Here is a 17,906-nt window from a genome sequence, read left to right on the forward strand (position 1 = left end):
AAAACAGTATTCTGAAACAGTGGAGACCAGAGGTAGATTTCACCATTCTCTACTCCACAGGAAGAATCCGTGGACAAATAAATGGTGATGATCTCTGTCTTAGAACTTAACATTTACTATGCCAGATCACTTTATCTGACTTTCCAAATGACATTTTTCTTGAATTGGAATAAAAATATAGAATTAAACAGTTTTCATCTATATTGTAAATTTCTAAACAGGAGGCATTACTTTTCTGTACTATTTGGTCCACTTGTAGAGCTTGGGGCAGATGTTTGTTTTCAGCAGAATCAAATTTTTAAAGTAAGTTTCTAGCCCCATTGTTGAGAGGTAAATGAGAATTAATGATAACTATCACTGTTCTGCTTTCCTGGTTGCTCTTAGGCAAAATTTTCCTCAATTTAACTGTAAGAAAAATACCTACTTCAATAGATCTTGGAATTTGTTAATATGTTTGAGAATTTCCTTTCCTGTAAGATAAATTAGTGAGTAGAGAAGATGACAGTAATTCAATGCTAAATGTATGAGGAGATCTCTTTCCTTTTGCTACCATTGCTCACCTTTTACAAATAATTCTGTGAAGCTCTTCTCATCCCCTACCACACATTCATATGCTGCATCGTCAGCCAGGGAGCAGTGGTTTATGGTCAGTATTCTCTTATTCCCAACAGCCTCAAAAATATATCTGAAAAGAGAATCTAAATGTAATTATCAGAGAAAAGCCCTTCTAGACCCAGACACTGTTTTCTCCTGCCTGGAAGAAAAGGATTCCTCCTCTTTTTCTGATATCAGTGGCAAGATTTGTAAGGACTCAAGCCCAACAGGCCTGTCCTGGTGCAGTGAACAGCAGCAGTGTTTGAAAAACTAGCATAGGAAATTGTGGGGAATCTTCCTTCAAGTGTGAGATGTGATCCTATGAATGGTGTTGGATGCTGTCTTAAGATCTAGCATGACTACCATTAAAAATGGCTTCAGCACAAAATCACTGGAAATTTGTTTTACATACAAATTACACTGAGGTATATCCCAGATCAGGAGAAAGTGCATTTGTACCCAACAAGAGCAGAATATAATCTCAGGACTTACTTGCTAAGTTGGTAGATGAGGGCATCCAGTCCCACATGTAGATATATAGAGCAGAGGGAAGAAAAAAGAAAAAGTTATGACAACAGCACACTGCGCCGGAGCCATAGCACTACATAGATTCTTTCTCAGCCCCTATTTCTCCCTGTTTATTCCTTTCCTTCTAAGAAAAGCTAGATTTTCACTTTGTCCAAGCTGTAGCTCATTCCATTTTGGATTTCTCATATTTCTAATTTACCTGCCACTCACTTGGATCTCCTGTCCATTCTTCAGCCATTTCACATCAGCATCTGGATTGGCAACTTCAACCATTAATTTAATCTTTTGCCCCTTGTCTACTTGGTAAGCTGGATCCAGTTTCTTGAGGAATGCTATGATAAAGAATGATTAAAAAAAAAAAACCTTATCATTTTTGTGTTTGTGCTTTTTTTTTTTATTTTGGGTCATGAAACAAATCTTTATTCCCTTTCATGTTGTGTCCCCAGTTTCTGCATCCCTGTTTGAATTTTTACCCTTTCTGTCTGTTCTTCATCCTGTACTGTTTTTCCTTAATGTAGGATGACAGGCATGTGTTATAAACCAAAATAAGCAAAGTAGAATATTCTAAATAAGATGTGAATATGTACTTCAACATATCCTAGATTTACATCTGTTCATATGGGGAAATTATACTTGGTCTTCTCAGTACTGATGAATGAAGGCTGTTTGCCTTCTCAGTTTCAGACTTTTTAAGAAGTCAGTTACAATTAGGCAATTAATACTTGACAGGACTAGGAAAGGCGCAAGAATTTCAAAGGTATCATACCTATGAAAATGAAATTGTTCAAATATATCATTGTTGCCTGACATACTGGGGTGGAGAGCAAGTAGGGGATGTTGTTTTATGTTCAGGGACATATTAGGGGCCAATCTTGTGGAAGTGGTGAAGTGAGGGTGTTTAGTATGTCCAGAGTTTCAGAGCAACACCTCAGGGTGTTGGACATAGCTGCAATCTTTGGTAATCAGTATTTCATATGTAAACACTGGGTAATAACTGGGACAGGAAATTACTGTTTCTCATGGTCTTGTATCTCGCTGCTGTAAAGAAGATATGAACACTATATTTGCAAGAATAGCATCTCACCAACCTGTGCTTTTTTTCTCTTCCTTCTTTATGCGTTTGAGGCGTTTCAGCATCCCACGCAAATCTGTGATACCATACTGGAAAGCAATTTTCTCATATTCCGTAGGAGGAGCTTTCCTCAGGATATCCCAGACATCAACATCAGATTGTGATTCAGATTTTCCTTCACCTCTGCAGAAAGGGATTAGAGTTTCTGAGTGCTACTATTAAGAGTATTTAAAGAAAGCTGTAGGGTTGGCAGCTACATATTGTCTTGATGAAGCCATTTCTTAAAAAAATAATTAACAGTCTAACTCTTCACTATATTATTATGTAAAATAATGAAATAAAACTGGTGCCTCATTTTAATTTTTTTATATATAGTGATTAAAATTGAATTCTATCCTGAAGGGTTTATTTCTAACAACTAAAATTAATACATTTTAACTTCCTTTAATGATTGGTAATGGAAACATAAGGAAACTTATTTTCTTGTCATGGTCAATGGACAAAACATGGAATGTGGCAAAGCAAGGAATTGAATGATATGCTGGTAACATCTTAGTAAAAAGGCACTTGGTTTATGTTTATAAGAGGCATATCCTTTTCTACTCCGGACAATTTTTATCTTCACTAAAAAGAATCACAGGTTATTAAGATGATTATCATCTGTTGTGAAGAAAATTGTTGTCTGTAGTAATGTATAAAACATAAAGAGGCTGGTGAATAGTGGCAAACAAGTGAACTGCTTTACAGTGAACTGCTTATTTTATATTTTAGCCAAAGAACTAGTGATTATGAAAGAATGAATGCTTGGTTTAGTAAAACTAGGGGAAAATTTGGCTGTCTGGCTTTGGGAGAGGTGTTGTTGTTTTTATCTACCATCATATCTTTGTTTGAAGATCATAAATAGAAAAAGAGGTTGGCATGACCTTACCGGTTGGAAGGGCGCAGGAAGCTGCTGTGCTCCAGAAGGACGCCGAGAACCAGGTGGGAAAACACGCAGCATCCCAGTGGGCAAGAAAAGGGCATCATGTGTTAGTACAAAAGAGCCATGAACCTCATCCTCACCCTTAGCAGAGCATGCCTGTGCTTCAGTAGCAGGGAGATGGAGGAATTCATGCAAATGCTCTGAAATGGGCTTGAGGAAAATGTTGATCCATACTGAAATCAAACTTGCTCCCACCGTTTGTACGTACAGGTCCACTGTGGGATTTATCTGTGAAGTGCAAGCACTTCTGTTTATTCCTACTTGTGGCTGATCACCTTCCAGGGAAACAAATAACTCTGCTTCGCCCTGCCATCAGTTTTCCATTGCAATGATTTGATGAGTTTCTCTGACCATCATGGCATTTTTGCCTGTCATAGTTTGCATTTTGGTAAATAGAGAAATTATAGAAGAAGTAACATTTAAAAAAAACACGTTAAAATTAAAAAATTCTTAGAAGAAAGAATTTCCTGTAACTTGTTTCTAACTATCACCTGCACCAAGCAGATTCTGGTGCAGCAGAACACATCCTTATAATAAAGTCATGTTCAGAGGTAAACACCATCAAGAAGACAAGTAAGGCAACAGATGATGCATAAGAGAGAAAAGTGGAATGTTGTTGGGTGTATTTCTATTTTTTGCAGGAAAATAGCAGTCCAGTTAGTCTGTGAGAAATGTTGCTACTTAACAAATATTGCTGTAGTCAGTTCAGACAGCAGATATAACCAAACATTTCTGGTACTGCTTTTATTGCCAAAAAAATGCCTGCTTGCAATAGGAACACTGTGTTTATTAAAGTGCTGCAGTCCAACCGTGGAATTTCCAACACCTTGTAGCTCTTGAACAGAAACTCAGCAAGAGAAGGGGATTTCAGCTCAGTGAGACTGAGCTGAAATATGGCAGGCAGTATCTCATATCTTCAAAGTGGTTTAGCACTTGCTAAGCCCGAAGCCCTCACCAGCACTCACTGAGCTGATAGGAGGAGCTGAAGTTTGGAGTGCCTGTGATAAGAGCAGCACACTGGATATTTGCTTTGCTATAACACTGCAGTGAGGTCACCAATAAATTTTACCAGATTTTACTCTTCTATATACCTAGCATCTAGTTTGAAGTTGCTACAAATAGTTTTTAGTTTTGCTTAGCAGGAGACAGGAAAACTGAACTGATTTGCCACGTAGATCAAGATTTTTTTCCATCGGCAGTTCTTGGTCTTGTTGCCCTGATCATGTCAAGGAGTGGTTTTCAAGTATGTGTAAATACATGTAAATATATATATATATATATATATATATATATATATATATATGTATATATATATATATGTATATATATATATATATAATATATGTACTGAATACTGAGTACTATATAAAACTAAGGGCATATAATATTTCTAATATGTATTTCATTTTTGTACCAATACAGTTAAAGTTCTGTGGAGAAATTGTATCTTAAAAAATATAAAATCATAGGAAATAAGAAAGACTTAAGAGATCAAATATTTTAATCTTCCTAAAGATATTATATAAACATTGGTAGTTTCTTTATCTCCCTACTTTTAGGCTTGTCTGTATATACACACTCTATATCTGAAAATTTGCAGGTAGGACTATTCATGGAGATTTCAAAAATGCTTTCTGAGAGTTATTTTTAAGTACATAATGAGAAAAATCTTCCAATTTCAAAGGAGTTCCAAAGGAGTCTAATATCTCACTATTGAGAAGAGTTCCCTAGTTTTTGCTTTAGCTTTTCCATTACTGAGTGTTATCCCATTGTTTTATCTTGCAATACGGTTCTGGTGTATGCAATATAAGAAGTTGAACATAAGAAATAATATAGTCTCTCCCTAGCAAATACTTTTTTTTTTTTTTTGATTAAAAGAAAAGGCTTTTGTGTTTCATGCAAAATGGGACTAAAAGCTAGAGTGTGTAATTCCTGTTTAAATGAGTTCTGAAAATGAAAAGAAAAAAATGTTTGCCTTTGAGCAAAGTTTTCCCCATTGCAGCACTCCTTTTCCCTATTTTGCATTTGTTAAAATATTCTCTTTGATCCCAGAAAGACACCGAGTTTGCCCAGAGAAGCTGTACTCCTCCACTACCATCAGGAACTGAGCAGTGTATGAAAAGTAAGAGAGCACTTGGACTCATGAGGTTTCTCCCCCTCCTCTGCTCTCCTCCCTGGTGCTGGGGATCCTTATTCACAGGGATCACCTCATAGGTTAGCTATGCACTTGGGGGCATCAAGATGCAGCTCAGTGAACCTGCTGTAAATGGAATATGCAGCTGATATGTTTTAAACATATGTGGAGGGGTTAAAAATAGTTTTGTACATCCCAGAAATGGTTCCTTCCTATCCAGTTACTGTCAACTGATTGGACCCTGTCAGCTGTCACCTCCTTCAAGGTCTCTGCTCACTATCCCATTTAATAGTCCTGTGACAGCTGTTCCCTTCCTCTTCCCAATGACCTCTCCTTGGCCCATGACATCTGTATGTCAACACCAGTTAATTAAATTACAGTGATAGGAGATACAGTGTTAAATGAAGCTCTTCATTATAGTGAAGCTATTTATTATAGAATGATCATTACCTGTGGATTGAGGGACACTGGTAAAATGGAGTAAGAAAGCAGAAATGGTAAAAGAATAATTCTCGATTCTGTTTGAATCTGCAAAGCTCCTGAGAGTTCCCTAGCATGAGATCCCTTTACCTGTTCTATTTCAATGAGGAATTATTTCATTCCATTATGAGATTTTATGCCTATCTGTTCTCATTAATATAAATGGTCTTCAGCCTGAGGTGTGCAAAGACTGAAGAGTCCACAAATTACTTCTGAAGTGGCTGTGAAAAACAACTAGGAGCAGTGAATTGATGTTCTTAAATTCACTAGGCAGAGATTTTTTAAGTCAAGAAATGGCAGAAACACTGCTAAAATGCAGAGAAATTTATAAGCTTCTTTTAATAAATTACATTTCTAGCCTTATAAATAATGAATAGTTAAATCAATAAATTTAACATTTCTGTAAATACTGAGAATTGTTACTGCTGTTTTGAGTTTGACTATTGCTCAAAACTAATTATGAGAGCAAAAGGGAAAGGCATGAGGAGAGGGGCTTTTACTACCCAGCACCTCATTCCAGCTGGAGATCCTGTGTGAAATTATGCAAATATTTTCATGCTGGTTTTCATTTATTTAAAATTTTATAAAGAAGATAAGCGATTGCTTTATGCCTTACATCTTCTATGGAAACCAGAGTGTGTTTACAGCAATGTGTGTTCATGCCGGAACAAGAAACTTAGTTATCAATGTCAGCTATAGAAAGTTTGATAGGCGTCTTTTCTGTCTGATCTGTCTGTCCCCCTGAAGTGTTCTGCTTTTCCAACTTCTGTTGGAAGTTACTTCGTGTGTCAGCACAATCCTGTACCCTTTGTGAGGATAAAACACTTTTTATAAATAGTGAAACCACTGCCTGAGCAGAGACTGAACACAGGTTCACAACAACACTCATCCAAGGAGCTGATTGTGAAAACTTAAGAGTAAGAAAGTTTAGACTTACAAAACATGAATCTAAGTGACAGTTTTTATAGTAGTTTCAGGTGCTGGAAAGACAGAGTGAGTGGTCAGTGAACAGAAAGAGGCAAGCAAAACTTCATCACCTATTTGATAGGCAACAATATTATGTGAATGATTTTTCTGATTCTAAATACTGTGAAAACAGGAATACAAAGCAGCAGGTTATTGAGAAAATTTGGAAATTCAAGGAAATTTTAGAACCGGTTGCATGAAAGAAAATGATGGTAAAAGCCAAATGACATTCAGAGAAATACGTTGATTGTATGAAATTGTCTTAATTTTAACCTTAAAACTGTTTAAAATAATTTCTGTCTCAGAAATTAGCAGTCAATAATTTTCTTTCATGCTATACAATTTTTGTCAAGTTCTACACATAAAGAAGACAAAGATGCATGCATTATTTCAAACCAAATGGTTCTTATATTCAGTCTGACCCATGCATTTAGAATACAATTAAATAGAAATCTTACTCTCTGTTGGCAACAGTGGAATCCAAAACATTCAGATTAAGAGTTTGGTAAAAAGAGAAGAGCATAAGTAAACAGGTAATGAAAACAGAGACATCAAGGAAAGATGGGAATTAGAGAAGAAATTACAGCAAAAAAAAACCAAAAACGTGAAAGTAAAACTAACAGAAAGAAATACAAATTACAACTGGAAGAGTAAAACATATTTGTCATATTTATGCAACAAAGAATATCTATATAATAGATAATAATAGTTGAACAGTGTAATAGTTACATTTAGCTATCTAATAAAAAATCTTGGTTCTTAATAAGGCAGCATTATAAATTGGTATTTTTAATCCCCCCATTCCCCCATGAAAAGAGCTGCTGGAAACCTGTAATTACCTGAGCCCAGGCCTTTTCTATCTTGGGAAAGATTTTTTTTCCTCTTTTTTTTTTTCGTTTTTTTTTTTTTTTTCTCTCCTGTATAAACCTAGCAGAAATGCAGCAAATACTGTGTATTTCAGGAAGTAGCCATAATTACCTGTCATGCTTTTTCCATTTAGAGCTGCTTTAGGAAAATGACAAGGATTCTGAGTTTGTGAAACTTTCACTTATTCCAGTTCTGGTGTTTCAGAGTTGTTCTACAGAAGCCTTATTTCTCTAAGGCCATGGATTTTTTTACTCACCTTTTTTTCAGTAGGGAGCTGAAATTAAACTCTGCCCCATCATCATGTCCTTCAGTACTGTACAGTAATAGAAAGCCATAATTAGTTTCAGAAGGAAATGAGAATAGCTTGTGAGACTATAACATAATGTAGATGGCATATTTTTGTAGAGGAGTAGTAGATGGGTTTATAATTAATTAGAATGTGCATTGACATGGAAAGTGACTTAAGTAGGCTCTGTGTTCATATTAATTTGCATTTAGGTTTAAAAATAAATGTAATAAAATTGTATTTTTTCTACGCCGATTGTGCATGAAGTTGTACAGCGTATTAATTTGGTCATCATATTGATTTGGAATGTATTCATTATCACAGAGGTGTTGCAGAAGTTTCCCTCTTTCCTCTGTCTTTCAGGAGTGTGGATGTTGTTTACAGTTGGGGCAGTATTTAATCAAGCTTTGTGTGGAATGCCTCACAACCTAAAATCATTGGTTTTATCCTTAGCATTATCCCAGCTGTAATTTTTTCTTGAGGCTGTTTGTATTACCAGAATTCATTACACTGAAAAAAGTGTCACATCATTGGTGCCTGGGAGAGTTGAAGGAGGAATTCTGTGCTCTGCCTTTCAGTTCAATATGTTACTTTGCTCAACAAGTATCATGACAAGCAATGTTGTGGGGAGTTGGTCTGTGAAAACAAGGAGCACCAGGCAGGAGCTTTTTGATGTGTCACTCTGCCCATTGCACACAGTGAACTCAGATGGAATGCACAATGTTATTTTTGGTGTTCTGAATCCAGTGGGTTTTAGCTGTGCTTCTGAACATTTGTAATACTGACCTACTCTGGAAACAGCATAAAGTCACTACAATAACTTCTTTAGATTTAATTCCTATAAAAGGTCTTCTTTGCATTCAGACAGGATTTAGAAAGCCCAAATGTATTTTCTTCATCTCAGCCAGTCTACTATCATCAATGACCAGCTGCTCTTTAGCATCTCTGTTATCTTGAGTGAAAGAATCTGGTGACTCCACCTCACAGCATTAATATTCTTCCAGAAGCAACACCTTGCATTTAATTATTGTTTCATAAGAAGAATATTTTCTTTCCAGTTGTACTGGTGGTAGGTGTTGGCCATAATGCTGCCACTGTCCACACACAGTCCTAGTTGCTTCAGAAAAAAACAGTCCATCTATAGAATGTAAATCGAAGTGTTGGGAAAACTCAGCATTGCATGAACAAGAAGTTTTAAAAATAAGAAAACAGCCTCAGCAGAAAAATTATGGGCATTTTAACAGCACTATTAAAAAAATGAAACAGATACAAGTACAAAGTTCTTGTGCTGCTGGACAATATAAGGTTAAAGAACAATTGAGAGTCAGTGTAATTTGAAATATGCTGTGAGAAGAGATCTTTTCTTTAAGAAAATACTGGCTTTACATCTTGGGTTACTTTCAGAATAATACAGTACTGGAAATTATAATTTCCTGGGTATAAGTCTCAAACAGAGAAGTGTGGTTTTGGCCCTACTTTCACAAGAATTTATGTGTTTGCAGGCATAAAATGTACATAAAAATAACTATGGTAATCCCAAATTTGGAAAGGATTTCCTGTGATCAAATATTCAGTAAAACAGGTCTACAGCTATCAGAATAACTATTCACCTTATTGTTTCACAAATGGTAGTTAAAGTTTCAGGAAAGACCAGCAATCAAGGTTTAGCTTTTTTGAAGTAAAGACCCTAATAATTGCTTTAACATGCATATAGTTAAATCTAATCTCAGAACTCCAGTTCTTGCTATAGTAGAAAACATTAGGAGCAAAAGGCATGGAGTGAAAATTTTAATGATGATATGATAAGGAGTGTGCCAGGAAACAAGAGATTTTCAGTTGTGTTGATACATTTCTGTGAGCAACAGCAATTTTAGTCAAAATGTGCTCAGTAGAGAGGAAAACATGTAAAACAGAGAGGGCAGACATGCATATAATTTAAAGTTACTTTTTTTCTTCTGACAAGGGTGAGAAGATGTCACTGGCCAAACACATGCATGTTTTCTCTAGATGAATCTGCCTCTCACTGAACTACCAAGCTACTCTTTTCTTTATTTATCTGTTTTTATCTATCCTTTTATGTTCTCATGTTTTATCTTTTTAATTTTTCTTTTTTTGTCTTACATTATTTCATATTTATATGTATTAATCTCATATAAATACTACATATTATAAACAGTGATTTATTTGAAATTTAAGCTGCATCTTAATTCTTTGGGCTTGTTTTTTTTTTTTTTTCTTCCTAAGCAGAGAGAGACAGTTCATTGCAAGACTTAACTTTGTCTGCTGACACAGTCAGTGACTACCTGAGAAAGGCTGAAGTCATCCGTCTCCCCCCTCCTGCTAGGCTCCTGAGCAAGGGTATCAAAGACAAAGCTTCAGATTTAAACAGTTCAGCTCAAAATCTGGCTTCATTCTTACAGGAGAAACTGACAATCTGAACTGCCTGAAGCTGCTCACACTGCACTCCCTTCAAACTGATTTGGAATTCTTTTAATTGTGCTAACAAGAAGAGAAACTCTCCTTTCACTGCAGTGAAATAACACAATGCACTTAGTACTGAGTGGCCACCATTTTACGCTGAGGCTGGTGAGCTACCTATAGATGCACTTAACTGCAGACAAATTCTGCTAGTCTTGTTTAATTCTTTGTGAAAGATTTTCTAAGATTTTCTAAATCTTAGAAAAATTCTCATATAAAAATAGGACTTATAGAGAAATACTCAAAGAGTTGCCACAGATGATTTGTGTCCTATAGAGAAATAGATGTCAAAATATTATTGGTCTAGTAACTTTTCAGAAATACATATAAAAACTAAAATAGAAACTTATTTATTATTGCATGAAGGAAAAAGAGAGCACTTATTAATGTCTAACACTAGAAAAAATCCAACCAATTTTGTGAATCTTACTAATAGAAGGGAACATTATTCCATTAAGAGAGACATCAGGAAGTATTAAAGATGGGGGGAGATTGGCCTTTTCAACACCAGTCTTTAATATCTAAGACTACATATACCTGAGTTTTCACCACTCACAATGTGATTTTCTTCATTCAGCTAATATAGGTATAGAACATGAAAACAGATACAATCAAAATACTTGCAGGAATGTTATCAGTCATATGCTGCTTACAGAGCTCACACCAAACTCCACTCTCCTTGTTTGGCAAATGCAAATGTTTGTACTAAGATACGTGTAAGCCAGACAAAATCAAGACCAACATCACACAGTATCTTTTCTGTCTCTATTGGTCTGTATCTGGAATGCTCTTTACAGGCCTGGAAAAAAAGGTGCTGAAGTTCTTATTACAATTATACACATTATGGATTGCCTAATTGAAGGGAAGCATGATTATTACAGTAGTACAAAGTCAAAACTCTCTTAGGTGATTTCCAGGAGTTGTATAGTATTTTAATTTTCTTAGTAGACATCTCTATCTTTGTGTTTGTTTGTCCAACAGCTTTGCTTTTAGCTAGTTTTTTCTGGGAAAGTGATGAATTGCACAAGGATGTGTAGCCTGACCTAGACAGGTTTCTGCTGTGCGTACTCACGTGCGGCGGAAGGCAGCTCGGATGTCCAAGTCTCCGCTTACAGGTGCTTCTGATGTGACAAAAAGTAATGAGGAAAAATGGGAAAGCAAGTCAACAAAATGTAAAAATACGCTGCTATTTTTAAAGTTTTCCCTTGCTGGCATTTTTAGAAAGAAATTCTTATATTGTAAATTGTGATTAATTGCATATTGAAAGATTAACACATCATCTTTAAGCACGTAACCTTCACTAATTTTAGCTTTCAACATCCAGTGGTTTTAACTTATTTCTGTCTCATGTTTCATAATAACCTGGAGCCTGATGGACTATCTTATCTCTTGCTTGTCAGTTCTCCTGTTGCAAAATTTTAATTTCAATAGTGTCTTCACAGAGTATTTAAACCCTAATGAGAATATGACTGGACATCAACTGAATACTATTATTAATAATAAATTATAATCTATCTTCTGACAGCAGAGATAATTTCTGGAACTATGCAGAGAGGTACAGAAACCTAATTGAGGTTGTTGTATAGAGAGAATTCTATTACATTATTGGTATAAATTGGTGTGCTGCTACTGCTGGGAGAAAAACTGTTCTCAGTTGCTGCTCCTAAGTCTTATGAGTCCTATCTAGTGAAACTATTAAATTTAACACTGCTGATCAAATAACTTAATAAACCTTTGTTGTTAGGTTCAGTGGTAGCTGGACAGAAGTTAATGTTGCAGCCCCTTCAACAGAATTGCTGAAACCAGAAATGGTCCAAACACTCAGTTCTTTCAGTCAGTCCGTGCTTATACTCTCACTTAAACTTTTCCAGTCAAGGCCAAATTGATGTTGAAATGTACTTCCTTTTTAAGTTTTATAAACTTTTCAGCATAGCACTTGTGAGGGTGGCACCATGCATTAAGTAAAATGAGTCATCTGCTCTTAAAGCAATTTTATCTCACAAGGTGCTTCTGTGCGAGTTGAATTTATTTATATAGGAAGGAAAAAGGAATTGACAATAGTGTCACATATCTAAATCTATCTTTTTCAAATATCCATTTTTAGTACTTAACTTTTGCCAAAATAAGAATGAACTTCTATTCTAGTGGAATTGAACTTAATGAAAGAATGAATCTGAAATCAGAATAAAGCCAGAGAAAATGTGGGAAGTTTTGCATCTTTGCGTGTGCTTTCTTTAAGAGCATCGCAGTTCTCTGACCAGAGTGACAACCAAGTGGTATTTCTAATAATCTCAATCCCATTCTCCTCTCTAGATCTTCAGGTCTATACTTCAGATTTGTGCTTGTCTAGTAACAATTATGTACCAGAAAGAATTGTTGGTGGACAGGGAAAAAAAGTACAGGGGCAGGAAGGAAAAAGAGAGATGGAAGGAATTCACCTTACCATTGACTGTCAGGCTGAAATTAGAGCTATCAAACTTGTCCTTGGTAGACACCTCACATCTGTACCCTCCTGCAAAAGTCATGTTTGCTTCTATGATTTCCATTTCAAAGGTGTACACCTAGAAGAAAACACCAATGATACAATAATTAAGTTAGAAAATAAAATGGTGAAACCTGAGAGAGGGAATACATGGAGAGAAACAGACAAAAGATGAACTATGTCTTTGTTCATCCTTTGAACTAAGAACCTCATGAGTGTCCAACTCATTACTTTGACAAAAAATTATCTATAATCCCCAATTCAGTAGAAACAGCTGAAGAGTGCTGTCAGTACAGGTATGCTTGAGGATAAAACGGTGTATTATCAAACTGTGCTGGGGCATACACTAATTCCACGTGCACTGGAAACAGGAATAATGCTTTCACTAAGCAGCTTTAGCCTCTTCCCAGAACGTGTGCAGAAGAGGCCAAAATTCAGGGAAAGGAGTGGCTCATGTGAGCTAGTCTGTCCCGTTCCCTCCAGGAGAGGGTGGTAGTGGTTCATGTACCACAGTGGAAGCAAAGTCGTGGTACAGACTCGTGTTCCTCCTGCTCAGGTACCTTTGGACAAATTTCTGGTTAAAAATGGGTCTTATTCAGCTACTTAAAGCAGTCTAGACAATGCAAGAGAGCAATGAATTCCAGCACTAATAGCAGAATGATTGACCTATTAAGACCAAGATAGACTATGCTTAAATAGCTGATTGTTTTCTCTTAAATATACCAAGTTTCTTGAAGGAAGATGAAGGGAATTCTGCAGTGGAAAGTGCAAAACTACTCTAGATGTTTTCTTATTTCACCACAGATAAGTCTTGCAGGAGTATGTAGAGTTTGTCTCTTGTCTGTGTGGTCAAAACACAGACTTCTGTGAATAAGTATGGCCTTGTGTGTTGCTTTGGGTACCTTAACATCAAACTATTTTAGTTTCTATTTTCCTCAGATTAAAGATTAGTAGCTAGAAGACCGAGAACCCTGTTCTGCCAATTGTACCTTGGTATTTCGATCATAACTGTCATGTAGCTGGAGATGTTTCCCCACTTTGCTTCCCAGGTCCATCCACTTTCCTTTGAACCATTTCACTGATGGCTTCTTCAGCAGGCTCTCACCAGCTACTTTGGCAGTGAATGTGATGTTTCCACCTTGGAGGAGAAGTAGATTAAAGTAAGATGATGAATTATGTTTATCTGTTGTGTCACTGCTGTCACTCTGTACTTAGAGAGCTAGGGATAGTCAAGCAACAGGTACAGTTTACAAACTTCACTTGACCAACACGCACTCACCAACAGTAACTTCTCCATCCTGTGGTCGTGCCACAAAGAGCCCAATGGGGTCCAGAGGTTCTTCTTGGTGTGTCTCAGCTGATGAAACTGATATAATATACATAATTACTATTTAGACTTTTTTGCATCAAACTGTATAGTGAACTACTTAATTAATTTAAAAACTTCTCAGTAGATTTCTTCTGCCTCTGAGATTCTTTATTCTTTGTGATCTGCTTTCCTTACTGTCTCTGTCTCACATTTAGGAGTCCCTGTGGATATTCTTCCCTTCTGCTAATAAACCAGACTTGATGTCAATGTTAATTCTCTATTACCTTCTGTGTTTTGGCTGCTTTCTGCTGGTGGAGCAGGTGACTCTGGGGCAGCTGGGGCTGGAGCAGCTTCTGCAGGAGTGACTGTCTCACTCTTTTCTGGAAATGAATGTAAGCCAAGATTAGAGAAAGTCTATTTCCTCTTTCTTTTTGAAGAAATTTTGCAAAAGAACAGCCTCTAATATATTTTAGGAAATGCAGAGAAATTAGTGTTGTTTCCTGGAGCCTAGAGGATGTGCTGGAAGCAGAAGGGGCTCCCTGAAGCTGGATGATGAAGCTTTTTCTTTTGATGAGCACAGATAGAACTGATGCCTGGTTTTTGAAATTCTATAGACTTAATGTGTAGAAACTTGTCAGGTGATGAATAATGCTATTATTTGTTGCAAATGTCAGTAAACTAAAGAAAGTACTGTCTGTTTCTAAACAGAAAAGGTAACGAAAAATGATGTAATTATTACATTTGTAAACAGTTTGCTTATTAATGAGATTTTGTTTAATGATGCTGTTGGAATGTAACGTTACAAAACCTATTGTTGTGGGCAGCTTGGAAAAAGCTCTAAACACTGCTAGTAAGCAATATGGAGAAAGCATTTTAAAAATCCATCTGTAATGTCTTCCCCTGGCTTATGGAAGTTTGTATCCTCTCAATTAAACCATGACCTCAGAGACAAATTTAGGCAAATGCATTTGGCACAATGGAGAAGACAGAATTGTCTGAAAATGGAGTAGGAGTGAGCAACTGGAGCAGATGGAGGGAGGTAGAATTTCTTGAAATAGATCAGTTGGAGAAAGATATTTTTTCTCTGTAGGTAGTGGAGCTGCTTCCAAATAATAATGGACAATCCAGTTACTCTGTGACATTACACACTCCACTGTGCTCCATAGCATTATTTGCAAGTTTTCTGCCTATAGCAGCCTCTGCATGGAACTAACCTGAAAGACAATGAGGAAAATATGATGAGTACTATATGGCCCAGTTTCCTTTCAGGATGAGATAGCAGGACCATATTTCTGCATGCTCTGACAGCTGTCAAGTTGTCCTAATCCCTACCAGGATTTTCCCTCACACATAATCTGTCATGCCCTGTCTTTGCATATGGAACAGGACATCTTGAAGCATGTTAAATATTCCTCTATTTATTTTCAGCTGACCATAAGGTCTCACAAGGTCCCATCATGTTGCTAAAACAAACAGTGATAGCAAAGAAAAGGAAGTGATATAAACAATCTGAGTTTGAGGCTTTTCACCAAGTTGAAAATCAAAAAGTCAAATATCAGAAGTGGTAAATGGATACAATTTTGGAGGGGGAAAAGGGATCTGGAAGGTCAAAATGTTTCAAAAAATGAGTGGTTTCATCTATCCTAAGCGTCTTCAGATATTTTTTCATGAGAAAATTCCAGGGAGTTTGACTCTTTAAATTTATTCCCAGGAAAAGCCTGGGAAAGTTTTTGAAAATTCCATGTAACTGGTCTTTTAATGCGTACAAAGGTAGTAATAATGGGAGGTACATAATAATACAAAGGCTACTCTTCATATTCAAGCCCCTCTTGAAATACACATTTTTGGTAGCAGGAGATTTTTGAGACAATTTTGGGGAATGTATGAGCTTCTAGAAACATTACAGTATAACTTGTGTTTTGTCAATTGTTACAATTTTGTATTTAAATTAAATAATTATAAGAAAATTTCAGTCCTAAGATCAGGCATTTCAGTTTATTTCAGGGTGAGGGTTAGATTAGCTTTGCTTTGCTTTTCAGTAGTTAAGTGTAAAGCTTGGCAGAATTCTGAAGATGTACATTGACATTTCCCCTATGATCTCTTCTCTGTGGACTTCTGACACCTGGAAAGAGGTGTCTTAGCCACTGGAAATGTATTCCTCAGCTTAATATGAATTAGCAGCTTCAAATAATTGGGCAAAACAGATGTATTGCTGGTAGAGACATTTTATAGTGTTTATATAGACTAATTTCCATGGGCTTTATTTCTGAAGGTTGCATGTGGGACTAGAAATACTGATCAAACCAGAATTGCATAGGAAATGATGTACCTGGTTCCTTGACCTTGAGTTCAAATTTGACCTTGGAACTTCCAGCTATTACAGCATATGTCACATCATCTTCTTTTCCTACATTATTGATTTTCAGTGAATGCTTGTTGCCTTCTGTCTTGATGACATATTTTTCACTTTCAGTAATTTCTGTGCCAGCTCGCTGCCATTTCACCTTGATGCCGGATTTTTCTGTCTCTGCTTCAAACACAGCTGTGTTTCCGGCTGTCACCTCTGTTGTCTTTGGCTTCTTGGTAAATGCAGAAACTAAAAAAAGAGAGAGGGCTCACTGAAATCTGTTTTGCAGTTGTGGCATATCTGGTGTAGTCAGCTGTTGTGGCTGCAGCAGCTGCCTCCTTTCTCTCCCATCTGCCCATGCAAGTTATAAATTTCAACACTTTCCCCAGAGAAGTTGTGGAATTGTCTTTGAGTTTATCAGGTTCTGTGTTTCACTGGGATGTCTTATCTCCTCCACATTGTCATGAAATAAAGTGAAATGGAGAGCAAAATCACCTCACTTTCTATCTTCCTCTTTCTTTTTCCCCATATTGAGCTCTGGTTTTTCATAAGTGAATGTTTTGGTCGACGACAAGATGGCATTCTTACATATCTAGCTGTCTACATTAATTTGCCATGCACTTTCATCTAGAACTATTAATTTTGTCCTAACAGCTGCTTAATACAGTTGTTACAGAGGATCAGGATCTGTTCTTCAACCACACTGCACTTTGTGCAGTAACCTGTGCCCTAATAGACCACAAGGAATTAATGGTTCATCTTTAGTCCTTCTGTTTTGACTGATGAAGGCTTTAGTGGAAAGGAATTCACATTCCTATGATGACCCTTTCATTCCAGCTATAAGGATATAAATTATTGTTTGTATTCAGAAGTTTACTTCAGCAATAAAAGTTGAAGTACTTGCCTACATGACACTCTACAACAATTACTTTCAAGGTGTAGATTAAAATATTTCTGCAGGGTGTCAAGAAACGCTTGGGAAGCTTATGAGGGCAATTAATGACATTATTAATATATAGGGTGAACAAGTTTAAACTAAATGATGTTTTACTTCATATGCAATCAAAGTAGCACAGTAGATAGGGAACTGTAAACAAATAATGTATCATGATTTTCATCCATGGGTATCCTAATCTCTCTCAAGACTTGGTTTTAGTAAAGTAACTTGTTTTACTAATTTCTTTAACCTGATTTATTTCTTTATTTATATTTCTTCATCTTTATTTGGAATCAAGTTTTTCATTTCATGTTCGTGTTTTTTGTCTTAATGAAATCTGTTATCATTTGCTAATTGCCTTGAGCTATGTTGATGTGTAAAAATACCAGCAATTAACATTCTGATTCATACACTGCATGTTTTTTTGCACATCATTCTGTCATC

General features: G+C 36.3%; 1 protein-coding gene across 2 annotated transcripts in view; it reads right to left on the minus strand.

Annotated features, from left to right (window-relative positions):
- MYBPC3 (myosin binding protein C3) overlaps positions 1-17,906 on the minus strand; it is a 60,853-nt gene that overhangs the window by 35,172 nt on the left and 7,775 nt on the right. The window contains exons 2-15 of one of the 2 annotated variants that reach the window (XM_058025800.1): positions 16,508-16,774; positions 14,463-14,558; positions 14,149-14,235; positions 13,859-14,007; positions 12,831-12,948; positions 11,460-11,508; positions 10,213-10,257; positions 7,880-7,936; positions 7,215-7,217; positions 3,123-3,146; positions 2,211-2,377; positions 1,322-1,454; positions 1,087-1,089; positions 561-685 (exon numbers count right to left, since the gene is read on the minus strand). In XM_058025800.1, coding sequence (XP_057881783.1) covers positions 561-685; positions 1,087-1,089; positions 1,322-1,454; positions 2,211-2,377; positions 3,123-3,146; positions 7,215-7,217; positions 7,880-7,936; positions 10,213-10,257; positions 11,460-11,508; positions 12,831-12,948; positions 13,859-14,007; positions 14,149-14,235; positions 14,463-14,558; positions 16,508-16,774 — 1,323 coding nt within the window. The remainder of the gene's footprint in view (positions 1-560; positions 686-1,086; positions 1,090-1,321; positions 1,455-2,210; positions 2,378-3,122; positions 3,147-7,214; positions 7,218-7,879; positions 7,937-10,212; positions 10,258-11,459; positions 11,509-12,830; positions 12,949-13,858; positions 14,008-14,148; positions 14,236-14,462; positions 14,559-16,507; positions 16,775-17,906) is intronic. The other variant, XM_058025801.1, reaches the window with a different exon arrangement.

This window comes from Melospiza georgiana, chromosome 6, assembly GCF_028018845.1.
Source record: "Melospiza georgiana isolate bMelGeo1 chromosome 6, bMelGeo1.pri, whole genome shotgun sequence".
In the NCBI taxonomy this organism is placed as follows: Eukaryota; Metazoa; Chordata; class Aves; order Passeriformes; family Passerellidae; genus Melospiza; species Melospiza georgiana.